The sequence below is a fragment of the Gambusia affinis genome, linkage group LG04 (genome assembly GCF_019740435.1).
Source record: "Gambusia affinis linkage group LG04, SWU_Gaff_1.0, whole genome shotgun sequence".
Taxonomy (NCBI): Eukaryota; Metazoa; Chordata; class Actinopteri; order Cyprinodontiformes; family Poeciliidae; genus Gambusia; species Gambusia affinis.
Window position 1 is genome coordinate 20,557,595 of NC_057871.1, and position 12,806 is coordinate 20,570,400.

The 12,806-nt window shown below is 40.7% G+C and overlaps 2 protein-coding genes across 4 annotated transcripts in view; one reads left to right on the forward strand and one right to left on the reverse strand.

The window, feature by feature from the left end:
• nt5c2b (5'-nucleotidase, cytosolic IIb) overlaps positions 1 to 5,719 on the forward strand; it is a 30,132-nt gene extending 24,413 nt beyond the window's left edge. For both annotated transcript variants that reach the window (XM_044114204.1, XM_044114205.1), the window contains 4 exons: positions 901 to 952; positions 1,291 to 1,351; positions 1,535 to 1,711; positions 2,305 to 5,719. In XM_044114204.1, the coding sequence (XP_043970139.1) occupies positions 901 to 952; positions 1,291 to 1,351; positions 1,535 to 1,711; positions 2,305 to 2,532 (518 nt within the window). In that variant the 3' untranslated portion in view covers positions 2,533 to 5,719. The remainder of the gene's footprint in view (positions 1 to 900; positions 953 to 1,290; positions 1,352 to 1,534; positions 1,712 to 2,304) is intronic.
• Positions 5,720 to 6,471: 752 nt separating this feature from the next.
• The window catches only part of cnnm2b (cyclin and CBS domain divalent metal cation transport mediator 2b), a 60,441-nt gene continuing 54,106 nt past the window's right edge, over positions 6,472 to 12,806 (reverse strand). Inside the window, exons 6-7 of one of the 2 annotated variants that reach the window (XM_044114190.1) lie at positions 11,074 to 11,252; positions 6,472 to 10,229 (exon numbers count right to left, since the gene is read on the reverse strand). In XM_044114190.1, coding sequence (XP_043970125.1) covers positions 9,948 to 10,229; positions 11,074 to 11,252 — 461 coding nt within the window. In that variant the 3' untranslated portion in view covers positions 6,472 to 9,947. The remainder of the gene's footprint in view (positions 10,230 to 11,073; positions 11,253 to 12,806) is intronic. The other variant, XM_044114189.1, reaches the window with a different exon arrangement.

The window sequence follows — 12,806 nt, forward strand, 5'->3', positions numbered from 1 at the left end:
CAAACTATAAAACCAATACAGCTAAGTAGAAGTTGATTATGTCAAGCTGGAAAGTTTTGCATCATTTTTAAAAATTTAATTCGACCGAGAAAATGACCAAATAATGCCAAACTTTTTTAAAAATATATATCTGCATAAAAATAAGGGATAAACTGTCACACAGTGTTAACCTTAAAAACCTTTAATAATGAAACGTTTTGGTCACAGACCCTCACCCGGTCTGTGTTTGCATTACATTCACCAGGTTGCAATATTTAAACATAAATAATGTTTGAAATGTATTTTAACATAAATAAAGGATTACAAATCAGTTTTATGTAGAAAAAAAAATGCAGCCTGTTTAAGGGTCAAAGTTTTAAAATACTTTGATAGTTGATGTATGATCAAATTGATGCTGATTTTAATAATGTTTTACCATTTAGTGTGTTGACCTTAAATCATACATGTTGTTTCAGATAATACACTAGAGTTACATCATGGCAACAACTTAGCAGGTTAGAGGTTAAAACGGTTTATTATTTGATTCATTTGATCAGGACTCGTCTTTGTACATTAAAAAAATTAAAACTATTAACAAATATTTATGGTACAGTAATTTTTGTCACTGTATTTTGCTTAAAATGTTTTAAACACTTGATATTGTTTTGGTAAATGTTTTTACTTGGATATCATTAATATTTTTGTCTCCGTGTTTAGTTTTGATGCTAGCTTTTGTTTTTTGGGGTGTTTTTTTTTTTTTTTTTTAAAAAAGGATTTTATTTTTTACTTATGTTTTTTAAGAACACATTTTTGTTTGCAGAGGATATTTCATGTGACGTTTCTAGAGACGCATCGAAGGGTTAAATCTACTGGGCCACATCCTCATCACTGACACTTTGCTTTTCCGTTTATGTTTCTCAGCGCTATTCGAGGAACTTCAAAGCCTGGACGTTTTCTTGGCAGAGCTTTACAAGTAAGAGCTGTTCCCCTTTGGCCCTCTTTTCGTCCACTTCCTGTCTCGAACATTTCCCCCTGTCCTCCTGTCCCGGCCGTGCCCACCGCCGGCCCTGCTGCACTTTGCTGTCTGCATGCAGGCTGAGAGAACAACGGGGTCAAAAGGGTGAAGTGTGGAGGGGTCGGCCCACGCAGGCCACCTGATAACCACATTTGCCGGCCGTATTTGTATTTATAGCCCGCTGTTACACCGCCTCTTTGACTTCCTACATTTCAGCGAACTGATATGCGTTTCCGCCGCACACTGCCCCGCCCCCTCGCCCTGGACTCATCGTCTTTCTCCTCGTCTTTCCTCAGACATCTGGACAGCAGCAGCAACGAGAGGCCTGACATCAGCACTATTCAGAGGAGAGTCAAGGTACCGCCTGTGCTGCTGTTTTTAATCACTGCACCACCTTTGCTCCCAAGCTTTCAACGCCGGCTGGAGCGTTCTCACAGCGTCCTACGCCTCCCAGCGGCTCCTCAGATTGTTTCAGTGTGGGCGGCTTTCGCCGATTCAGAATAAAAGCGGCGTTTCTTCTCACCCGTTTCCTCCTTTCAGAAAGTCACGCACGACATGGACATGTGCTACGGCATGATGGGGAGCCTTTTCCGCAGCGGCTCCAGACAGACTCTGTTCGCCTCCCAGGTGATGCGTTACGCCGACCTGTACGCCGCCTCCTTCATCAACCTGCTGTACTACCCCTTCAGCTACCTGTTCAGAGCCGCGCACGTGCTGGTGAGTGTCTGACTCCAACCGGAGGGAGACAGAACCTTAAGGTCACACTCCCGGTCAACGCTTCACTTCACTGGTACTGACGCGAAACCTTCAACTCAGCTTGTGGAGTTTAAGCTCCAATAGAAGCTGAAGTTTGTGTTTCTGCTCATATAAGGACTTTGTTTTGATCTCTGCATAGTATTTAAGTGCTTAATTTGAGCAAGAAGGTCAATTACCTTAAAACTAACAGATTTGATCAGTGTGATGAATATTTTTATTCTAATTATTATTGTTGTTGTTATTGATCTGTAATTGAAATTGGGGGATTTTTTTTTTTCTTTTTTGTTAAATTTGTGGGGTTTTTTCCTTAGACCAGTCAGGTGTATAAAGTGTATGTGAGACATTTTTCAAGACAAAAAATGTTGTATTTTTAAAGCTATCATAAGAATAAGAAAAATAGCAGCTCTCGAAGTAATACAGAACAACTGGGATGTTAGGAATCAGTGAATAAATAAATATTTACGTTTAAACCACGATTGAACGCTGGACTCTAAACATCTGCTAACCGCAACTCGGCTTGTTTCCCCGTTAAATGTTTTCTCGATGTCCGTCAGATGCCTCACGAGTCCACGGTTGAGCACGCCCACGTGGACATCGACATGGAGTCGCCGCTGGCCACGCGCAACCGCACCCAGTGCAGCGACTGCAAGGACCTGGAGTGCAAACGCAACCACCTGACCCGCTCCTTCAGCGAGATCAAGCCTCCCAACCTGTTCCCCCAGACGCCCCAGGAGATCACCCACTGCCACGATGAGGATGACGACGAGGAGGAGGAGGAGTAATAAAACACCCTGCAGAGTTGAGCCATGCTCCTGTTCCCCGTCGCCTTACGTTTCCTTGTAGAGTCGAATGGTGACCTCGAGACGGGAAAGAGAAACGCCTCCTGTGTGCGTTTGTGTGCACTTGCATTTACTGTCGATGTAAATCGATGCTCAAGAACACAAAAACACTCACACACACACACACACTTGGGAGATTTCTAAAAAAAAAATAAAAAAAAAAACATAATAATTCAAAGAACCATTAGGACAAAGAGATCACACACGTCTGTCAGAAAAATAGCCGTAGTTTCGACTCTCGAAACGACAAAAAAAAAAAAGCCACTCTGAGCATCCTCCTGAGTTTCATCCCATGAAACGCTGTTTTTTAACGTATTTTTATAACTAATGTTTACGCTGTAATCCTGCAAATACGGTTGTTATACTATACCTCTAACTACGAGACAAGCTAACAGGGAATGCGCAGGAAAATTGTCTTGTGTCGAAAACGGACATTTTCTTTCTGCTGTTTGGGAACAACGTTCAGCTTTTTTAATCCGTTTAGCTCGTTTTCTAACTCATGCATGAAGAACTGTATCTTCCCCGCGGGCAGTAGGGATCGGTTTTCCTAAACCTCAGGATCTCGGTGTGCGTCGGGTGCAGTGGGGAGTTGAGGACATAGTACTGTAGTCTCTGTAGGAGCCCTGACATACTGTAGTGGTTGTGCAACTCGCCACGTGGCAAACGACTTGCTATAGCTGCGTCACAACATGCAGGCTGACCTACACCATTTCATTTTAGGTTGGTGTTTGTGGAAGATGAAGTTTGAACATTTTATTACACTGTCGGGGATGTTGATGAGAAAAGTAGAACGGACTCGCTGGGAGTGAAGGGATTTTTTTTTTTTTTTTTTTTTTTTTTTTTTTTAAGGTGCCAATATGTGAAGTTCTTCAGTGTATGAAGGTGTTTTTAGGATGTTTTTATTGTCGCGTATGCAGAGTCCTCAGCATCAGTTATCGGAGAAAACATGCAGGCGGTGTGTGTGTGTACAGTATTCCTCTGTCTGCCTAGCAACATTGGTCATTATAGTTAAAGCTGTGGTACTTGATTTTAATAATAAAAAAATAAAAAAAGAGAGACCAGACTTTTAAAAATTATTATCCCATTCTAGCATTGCTGTTTTAATGTGCGTAATCTTTGGTTGGGGAAAAAAAACAAAAACTAGGTTTCAGTTATGATTCAAATGCAGTTTTACGCAAAGCTTTATGGTTTTGTTCCCTTAAAAACTACATACTTGGCTGTGTGACTCTGCAGCGTCAGCAGCTTGAAGCTACATAATAATTCAAAGAACCATTAGGACAAAGAGATCACACACGTCTGTCAGAAAAATAGCCGTAGTTTCGACTCTCGAAACGACAAAAAAAAAAAAAAAAAAAAAAGCCACACTGAGCATCCTCCTGAGTTTCATCCCATGAAACGCTGTTTTTTAACGTATTTTTATAACTAATGTTTACGCTGTAATCCTGCAAATACGGTTGTTATACTATACCTCTAACTACGAGACAAGCTAACAGGGAATGCGCAGGAAAATCGCAGGGCGAACTCCTTCCGCCGTCACCAGAATAAGGTGGAGAAGTTTCTCCCAAACTGCAAATGAAGAAAAATGGTCATTTCCAACATTTGCTTGCGGAAAATGAGATAGATAAGATTGATTTGGACCTTTAATTCTTCCGATTAAGCGGGCTCATCTTGAAACAACACAATGCTACCATTTTACCTGGAGGAGAGCAGAGGAGTCACTACTTAGTGGAATATACCAGATTTTTTGTTATTTTAACAGTATTAAATTATTTTAGCTTCAGTGGGAAAATGTGTTGATTTAAGCAATAAGATCCCGTTTAAGTGTGATGATAATATGAAGCTTTGGTATTTTGATCGAAGTTTCAAAACACCTGTGATCAACTGAGCTGAATTGAAACTATGACTAAACAAGCATAGATGAGTTTTTTTGTGAGACGGTGGGTAACCGTATCGCAGCTTCTGGAGATTTGTTTTTTATTTTAAGACATTGCTTACTAGATGCTAAATCTCCACTGACATTTTTCTCCAGGGATTTTGCTTATTTTTACTCCACAGACAGACAAAAAAATAAATAAATAAAAAATCTTCAGCGGTGATCACATTTTGCACGCAGAGGGAATGTGTTGCTGGGAAAAATAAGTTTTCAGGGTTTTAAACCTAGGTTTAACTGGGTTTAAAATGGTTTTAGTGTTCATGAGTGTGTTGAAACGGACTGCCTGGACTTCATTTTTCCTTTCTAAATATGCTACATTTTCCAGTTTTATTGACATTGTGCGGCCCTGATCAGTTTGGGCTAGAAAGGAAAGGTACATGCCATCTATTATTATTATTTTTATTTTTTTTTTTTTCATATATCCTGTTTGGTTTGTTGTGGGTTGGAGGGATGTTGTGAATGTTTTTTTTTGGGGGGGGGTTTAGCTTAAAGTGTCACTTTGTTAGTTCATGTTGATAGGAAAGATCACAGCTGTTTGTCTTCTTTGTTTTTCCTTCAAAGAAATCTTTTATATTCTCATGTTTTCATCTTTGCAGAAGTGGGCATGTTGCAGAAGGCAGCTGTAAAGCCAATGATGAAAGTTGCATAAACTACATTCATAACCATGCAGTTGGTATCCATTCTGACTCGATGGTTATTTCCTCTCTAAAAAGGAAACATCGAAGGATTTCCCAGTGTGTCAGCGTAGTTTACACTCATAAAACTCAGCAAACCTGTACAGAAAATCTTAAGGAAGTGGGGTTAGCATGAAAAGTACAATTACTATATTAGCTGAGGTTTTTATTTTTCTAAATAAGTATTTTTAAATGGTCTTGGTTTACAGAACTGTAAATAGACCTTTTTTATTTTATTCAAAATATTTCATTTTCTCTTTTTAACCCTCCCACATAAGTGTAACATTCAGACCTTAATAATAAAGCCTTGTGAAGAGCATTAGGCTATAGGAGGTTAATTTTTTTTCCATCCTTGTGTTGCTTAGAAACATTTACAGCCTCCTCACATTTTCTAAACTGTCCTTTTGTTTTTATGCATATCAGATTATGTTCCTCTGAACAGTGTTTGCTTCCTGAAATGTTCCTTCAGATTGTATATTGAAATCATTACATGAAAATCTAGAATAAAGATAGTTTTTCATAATTTGTGGTTCTGGTTTTGTTGGATATTGAGGGGAAAATGATGAAATATTGCTCTTCGTGCTCAAAGGATGTAAGGATGCTGACTGAACAACAGTGGTAGCTTCTTCATAATGTAAAGGTAATTACGTGACACCCTCCAACCCCCGGCTTTACATTTAGACTGCTGAAGTGTCGGCTGTTCTGTTCAGTCTTTTGTGCAGTGCACCAGCATCCACTGACTCGGCATTTAATTTCTGCTGAGTCAGCAGGACCTGAAGTCCCTAAGACAACCAAATGAGATTGACAAACAAATAGTCACACTATTTTAGAGCACTAAAATCAACGTGCTGGTACATTCTAATCTTATACAAATACATTTACGACAAAAAAAGAAAAGAAAAACAATCCCTTCAGGCCTTGCACACACGGAGACAGATGAGTATATTTTAGATAACGGATAAGAAAAAATGGCGCCCACACGACAGGATACAGAAAATGATGTAGTAGCTATGCCGAGCCAGTCGGTGGCGCTGTAACACTGCTAGAAAACGACACAAACAAACAAACAAACAAACAAAAACACCCAACAGCGTCATGTTTGTTATTTTTGAGAGTGATATGCAGGATAAAGTCAGATGAAGCTTTAAAATTGTTGTTTCAAAATATATATATATATGGACCACAGTGACTTGAATTTTTAAGAATCCTTGTTTCTGGTCTCCCAAGACGCCGGATTTGTGTGAATTCACAACCCAAACTACAAAAGACAACTCCTGTTTTTATCTGTTAATCATTCACTTTTTTATTAAACCACCAGCTGAAAGAGGCAACAGGAATGTTGTGTTCAGGTAGAAGAATCAGAGCAGGTAAAAACACACCTTCACAGCATTCACACAAAGGATGGAGTTGTTAGCTTAAAACAAAGGAGAATGCATGTTTTCTACTTTACGGAGTATTAATATAAACCCCGTCACAGCTGACGCCCCAACACTGTTTTCTGTTGTACGTTCATAAAAAAAAATAAAAATAATATATTTGTCTTTTTGAACTGCTGCGCTGCTTCTTTTGTTAGACACTGGCACCCACAGCCTTGTTTAAATGTTGCAGTCAAACATTGTTTTATCTCAGGGGAGCGACTGTTCCGGCAGAGCAGGGTGGGATTGCTGCGTAAGAGCACTTTCATGTAAACAGCAATAATAATAGTAAAAAACAAACAAACAACAAAAAAAAAAACACAAAAAAAACAGCGAGCACAGCTGCAAACTTAGCAGACGCGATCCGTGTGTGGTTACGAAACTGGAGGGGACGCCCTTTCGTGGCGGAACCGATGGGTGGACTATTTTGTCTCATTTCCCAGGATTTCTCACACACTCAAATCAAGCACTCATATAAAAACACGGAGAAACAGCGACAACAAGTGGTTACTATCGGGAATTACATTTTAAAGAGACTAATTCAGCCGTCAGAGACATTTTCATGTTGCCATAAAATAAGAAAAACACACACAAAAAACATGTGAATGGACAGGCGTGGAAACTCCTATTTTCATTAATATCTGCACAGAGTTATTTTACTTCCCAGCACACAGTGCATTAAAACTCTTTCCTGTGAGGTAAAGTACAAAAAAAAAAAAAAAAACATGGCAAGAGACTACAAAAACAAATATACTCTTAAAGAAGATGTTGGGAAACATGAACAGAACTGCTTGTTAAGCTAGATGGGAAGATGTTTTTGTTTTGTTTTTTTGTCTGAAACAAATAAACAATGCAACTTTTTGTACAATATAAATATTTAATCTTGGTTCATTCTCGTCCTGCCTCTCCTCCAAGAGGAACTACTGTTCTGTCTAAAGCAGCTGTCAACAAGTAACCCAGTAAATATTTTCCAATAAAACAAATTCTCTGAACATCCCAGGGATAGGCAAAGACTTAATATCTGTCCAAAGGTGGATTCCAAACATATTAAACCCGAAATGTTGCTTTTATTCTAGTTTTTATCTACCTTGTGTGTGTGTTTGTTTCCACTATGTTAGCAGATGCTGATGTCTCTCATGTCGACTGATGTAGAGAATTAAAAGCTTAAAAGATTTTCATCAATAAAACTCTGACTGATGCATTTATAGCATCTACGTTTTGATGCTCATATAAAGTCTCTACAAGCCATACAGAAAGATGTAATTCTACCAAATGCTTGACAGACTTTTCATACGGGATTTGAAGATGTTTGCTGCAGGTATTAAAATCTGGTGTTGTAGCCAGAAAGCTAGCATTTACACCGTGAAGCTGCTTTAGGATGACTTTAAAGATGAAGTTTGCAACAGTTACAGTTACTTAATAAATAAAAATGGACAGTTCACAGACTCTGGAAGAAAGGGACCTTAGCACAGCTAGCTAAAGATAGCTATTAGGAATTCATTAGCTTTCAACAAGCTAATTCTTGGCTGAAAAAGTTTTCATCATGAGTGTTATCGATAAGAATTAAAGCAACATGATCACTAATAGTTGTGCTTAATGCTAGACAGGAACAAGAGGAGATTCAGTTTTAGTTATTTTGTTGCTTTTCTGTCACTTCCCATGTTCACACCAGTCAATGTTAAAAGGCTCAAACATGCAGAATTGTTGATTATAGCACATCTTCACCCTTAACTAAAAAATCTCTTAAATTTTCTAAGAAAATCTAAATAATCTGAATTATTTTAGACATCTTCAGGAACGGGTTTGTTGTTGTGCCGACACTTTTCGACTTGTGTTATTATTTACCTAAGTTATTACAAGAGGTTGGGAGCCAATACTTACAAAATAATCCTCTAATCAAATTGCCCATCCCTGGAATATCCTTTAAAATAGGTTTCAATCATGCAAGTTAAACACAATCAGTAAAAATCAGAACGATGTATAAATATGTCTCTTTAATAGCAGCCAGCATTGTTGAAGAACATCTTAAAATCGGATCGACTCAATAACTATTAAGCTTGGGTTATTAACTACAATCTGCAAGGGAAGCCAAAACAATGAGACAGCCTGGTGTCCAAATCAACTAACAAAAAACCCCCCCAAAAAAACAAAAAAACAGACACATTTATAAGCAAAACAGTGGAGAAGCATTAGCTGTGCATCATTTAAAGTCGAGGTTGCTCTTTCTGACGTGTTAGGACGAGGTCATTAATATTGTGCAGTTCTCATTTGATTGAACTAAAGGCATAAAAACACTTCAACCTCACATGCATAGATACCTTTGTTGGTTGGCACTTTCACTCCCTCCCCACCCAAACTACGCTGCAGTAACTGGTGAAGGCCTCACTTGAGGTCAAAAATGCGACGGAGACAAAGAGGAAGAGACGCAGGCGAGCACGTCTCAAAAACAAAAATATACACACAGCACAAACATACAAATACATCTGCCAACTTAGAATACACTGAATTATATTCTTTTATAATCATATCTTAAATAAATCATTGTTCATTGCACTTTGTTAAAGTAACTAATTATAGAATTTCTCTCCAAGGCAATAGTGTGATTATTTTTTTTTCCTTTCAAAAGGTGAAAAAGATACTGTAAGCCTGATTTAGGATAATAGTAAAAATAATAAGATCTAATAGTGTTTCTGTAAAAGACTCTCACCTCCTCATGTACATGAGTGGGTGTTCATATATGTAGCATGTTCTGGGGATGCATGCTCTTAGTTTATTTTTCACTTCTCCACGTGTACATATATATACAAACAATATTATAAAATAAATAAATACAAGAAAAAAAAACATTCTTGGTTCTCGGTTTAGCGGTTTATTTTGGTGCAGTCTGTGACGAACCGTCGCTCTGTGTGTGAGTCTGATTGGACCAGCAGTCGCCTGAGCCTCCCTGCAGGAAGCACCAGAGCGGAGGGTTTGTTTCAGTGGGACGAGACGGAGGAGGATGGCGGGATGGGGGCGGGACCAAAGTCTTTGGCCTGAGGAGAAAGTCCAGCGAGCTTTGCATTATGTTGCCAGCGGACCTGCACTCCGTCGTCCTCCGTTGAAAAACTGGTTTCACTGGTCCTGTCAGTGCAGCGGGGGGGGTTTCTGGCGACCCATCGTCCCCCGCTGCTGCCTTCGACCCCTACAGTGGAAAGGTCTCACTGACTGAACTGGGGCTTCAGGTTGGAGCAGAACCCTGACTCCGCCCACCTTCCCTCTTCAGCTAACGCCACTGCTCCAGGCGTGTCCAGGGGACAAGGTGGAGGGCCTCCACCGGCCGGAGCGGGAGGTTGAGGGCTACATGCGTCCCTCGTTGTGGGCGCTGTGGTTGCTCCGGCTCAGGCCCACACAGTTCTGCTGCTGGTTCAGCAGGTGGGACGTCTCATTGGCCGTGGCGACGGCCACAGCGGGGGAGGTGCTCGTGGTGCTGGCCGTGGTGGTGACGATGGCCGGGATCTCCACGCCGTCGTGGAACTCCGTCAGCGTGAGCTCGATCTTGGTGAGCTCACTGTCTGTGGACTGGGGGGTCTTGTCCATCCGTGACGCCATCACGGCATTGTGGTACTGCTGGCGCGTTACCTGGACAACAGAGGAGTCGCTGCTGGGGTCACTTCTCGCCACAGATACCGGACATGTTCATAAAGCATTAATGGTAAACACCATCTGCGGAACAGTGTATAAATGCAACATAATACAACACAAGAAAATAACTTTTTTATTAACATACAAATTTATGCCACATTGTGAAACACTGGAAACAGGATTAGCTTGTTCAGAAATGGAGGTTTATCTGTTGCCTTGAAAATGCAAGTACCAGTAAGGTCAACAAGAAACTTGTTTAGGTTTTAACTCAGTTTTTTTTACTTTTGATGTTACTCTTCAATTGTGAGTTGTTATATCTTAATACTGTCATTAAATAATTCTTACATTGGGTATTGATCAAAAATATTTAGAATATTGATAGAAGTTTTAGGATTTCTCATTTATCTTTGGTAAAAGACTATGAAACATTTCCCCCTCTATCATTTGTATTTACCCAGAATGCCCTGCACTATAGTCTACTTCCTGGAGCTGTGTCTAGTCCGTTTGGCATTCAAAAAGTGCCAGACGTCACTTTAATCGAATCGAGGCCTAGATATAGGCGGACCAGAGTTCACTTTTTGGTCTGCATCAGAGTTTGATTACCCGTTCACACCTCCCAAAACGATCCAGACTTTCTATCAAATGGACTGGAGTTCGATTAAACAGGGCTGGTGTGAATGCACCCTAAAACTCGCAAAATTTCATTGACGTAAGGAGCAAAGGTTAGCAGACACAACTAAATGCAGCTGAAATGTTTTACAGTGCATTAATATAAACTACACGAGCTCTCAGGCTTTTGAGCCTCCGTGTTCTCTGGCCGGATCCTTGCAGCTATTCTCACCTTGATGTACCGCAGGTCCGACCTCGCTCTGACAGAATAATCGGGGACGTACATATGAAGCAAGGAGTTGAGCTGGTTGTTGCTGTTGCCCAGCGTCGGTGTGATGGCCTCAATGCGATCACTCCTGTTCAGAGAGTCTGAGTGGTTCAGGCCAAATGAGCGCGGAGGAGACTTGTTCTCTGAGGACATAAGAGGACGAGAAGGTCAAAAAACACAGATCTGACTGAGCAAAGGCCAACCGGGCATCAGAGAGCGCTGCTTCTCAAAGGTAAAAGAGAAGCCCCGAAATTAATGTCAGGCATTAAACACAGTCCAAGAACACGAATGATTGTTGTAATTATTTTACTAGTTTCTATCAGTGGACTAATTAGACACTTATTTCACTCACAGAAGATCAGTTTTATTACAAAGTGACTGAACAAGGCTAGCTGGAATGTTTTCGACATGTGGATAGAGGGAAACTGTGTCTCTTTTACATCCTACACACAGTGTGGATATCAAAACTGTTCACACTTCTCTTAGAATGAAAGGCACCTTAAATGTAAAATATGTATCCAGTACACTCACAGTAAAGCATGGTGGTGACTGGATCCTGCTGTTGCTCAGATAGAACAAGTGTTTTGGGGGGTGTTTCAAGATGGTTTATATTATTCATAGTTCTAGATATCCGTTATGATCCAAAACGTTCAGGTTTCAGCAAGAAAGCTGAGGATGGAGAGAGACTCTAGTTCAAACACAAATCAAAAGCTACAGAAGAACTGAAGTTTTTATAGCTGTTACATATTAGCACAGCGGTTTGCTGTGTTGTATGGAAATCTCATTTGTCGGTAAACCCCGCGTGTCTGGGGATGCTGCTGCTGACTTTTCACGTGCCACCGGCCAGAAGATTTGCTCTGTTATTGTTTTCTTCCCTCTTAATTTTTAATTAAAGCCAGATTATGTTTTCCACTCCTTAAAGACGTGGAAATCACACACAACAAAGTGAAAACGGCTTGGCCAGCTCTAATGCTGCTACATGGACTGGAATGTATGTAATCCCACGTCAGGATGTGTGTGTTGGTGTGTGTGTGTGCGTGTGTGGGCCAAAGACCTGGCATGTGAACTCTAGTGGATTAGTACTCCACTTTCTAGGTACCGGGTCAACACACAAAGAGGCGGTGTACGTTTGTCGCTGAGCCAATCGCCGTGTCGTAACAGGTGGAAAAAGATGCGAAGAGGCTCAATGTGGCTGTTTTCATTCAGGCAGAAACACGAGGGTGTGTTTAAGTGAGTACGTGTGGACATGGGGTCTGCACATGTGGACATACGTATGTGGATCTATGTGCGCTGTCCAGCAGGGGGCTGTAGCTGCAGGTCTGGTTTATACAGTGGGAGGGTTAAAGGTCAGGGGCGAGTGGGGGCGGAGCCTGGTTCCACTCTGGGGCCTCCGGACTCAAGACACCATTCAGACACTTGACTAATGGCTCAGGGGACGAGGCCCTTGAGTCGGTGCTGCGTTCTTTTTCAGCACAAACAGGCTTGAACAGCAGGTTTCATAGTGAGCAACAAACACCACAACAAGGATCAGCGAAAACACCCTTTCAGACGTATAAGATTACAGAGTTCTTGGTGTAAAATACTGATGTTCTCCATCAATTTAGGAGAGATTCAGACAGTAAAGATGAAACCTGTGAAAACAAGACTCTAGGAGTAAGGAAATGAGGTAGAATTCAAGGAAGGGAGGAAGAGAGGAA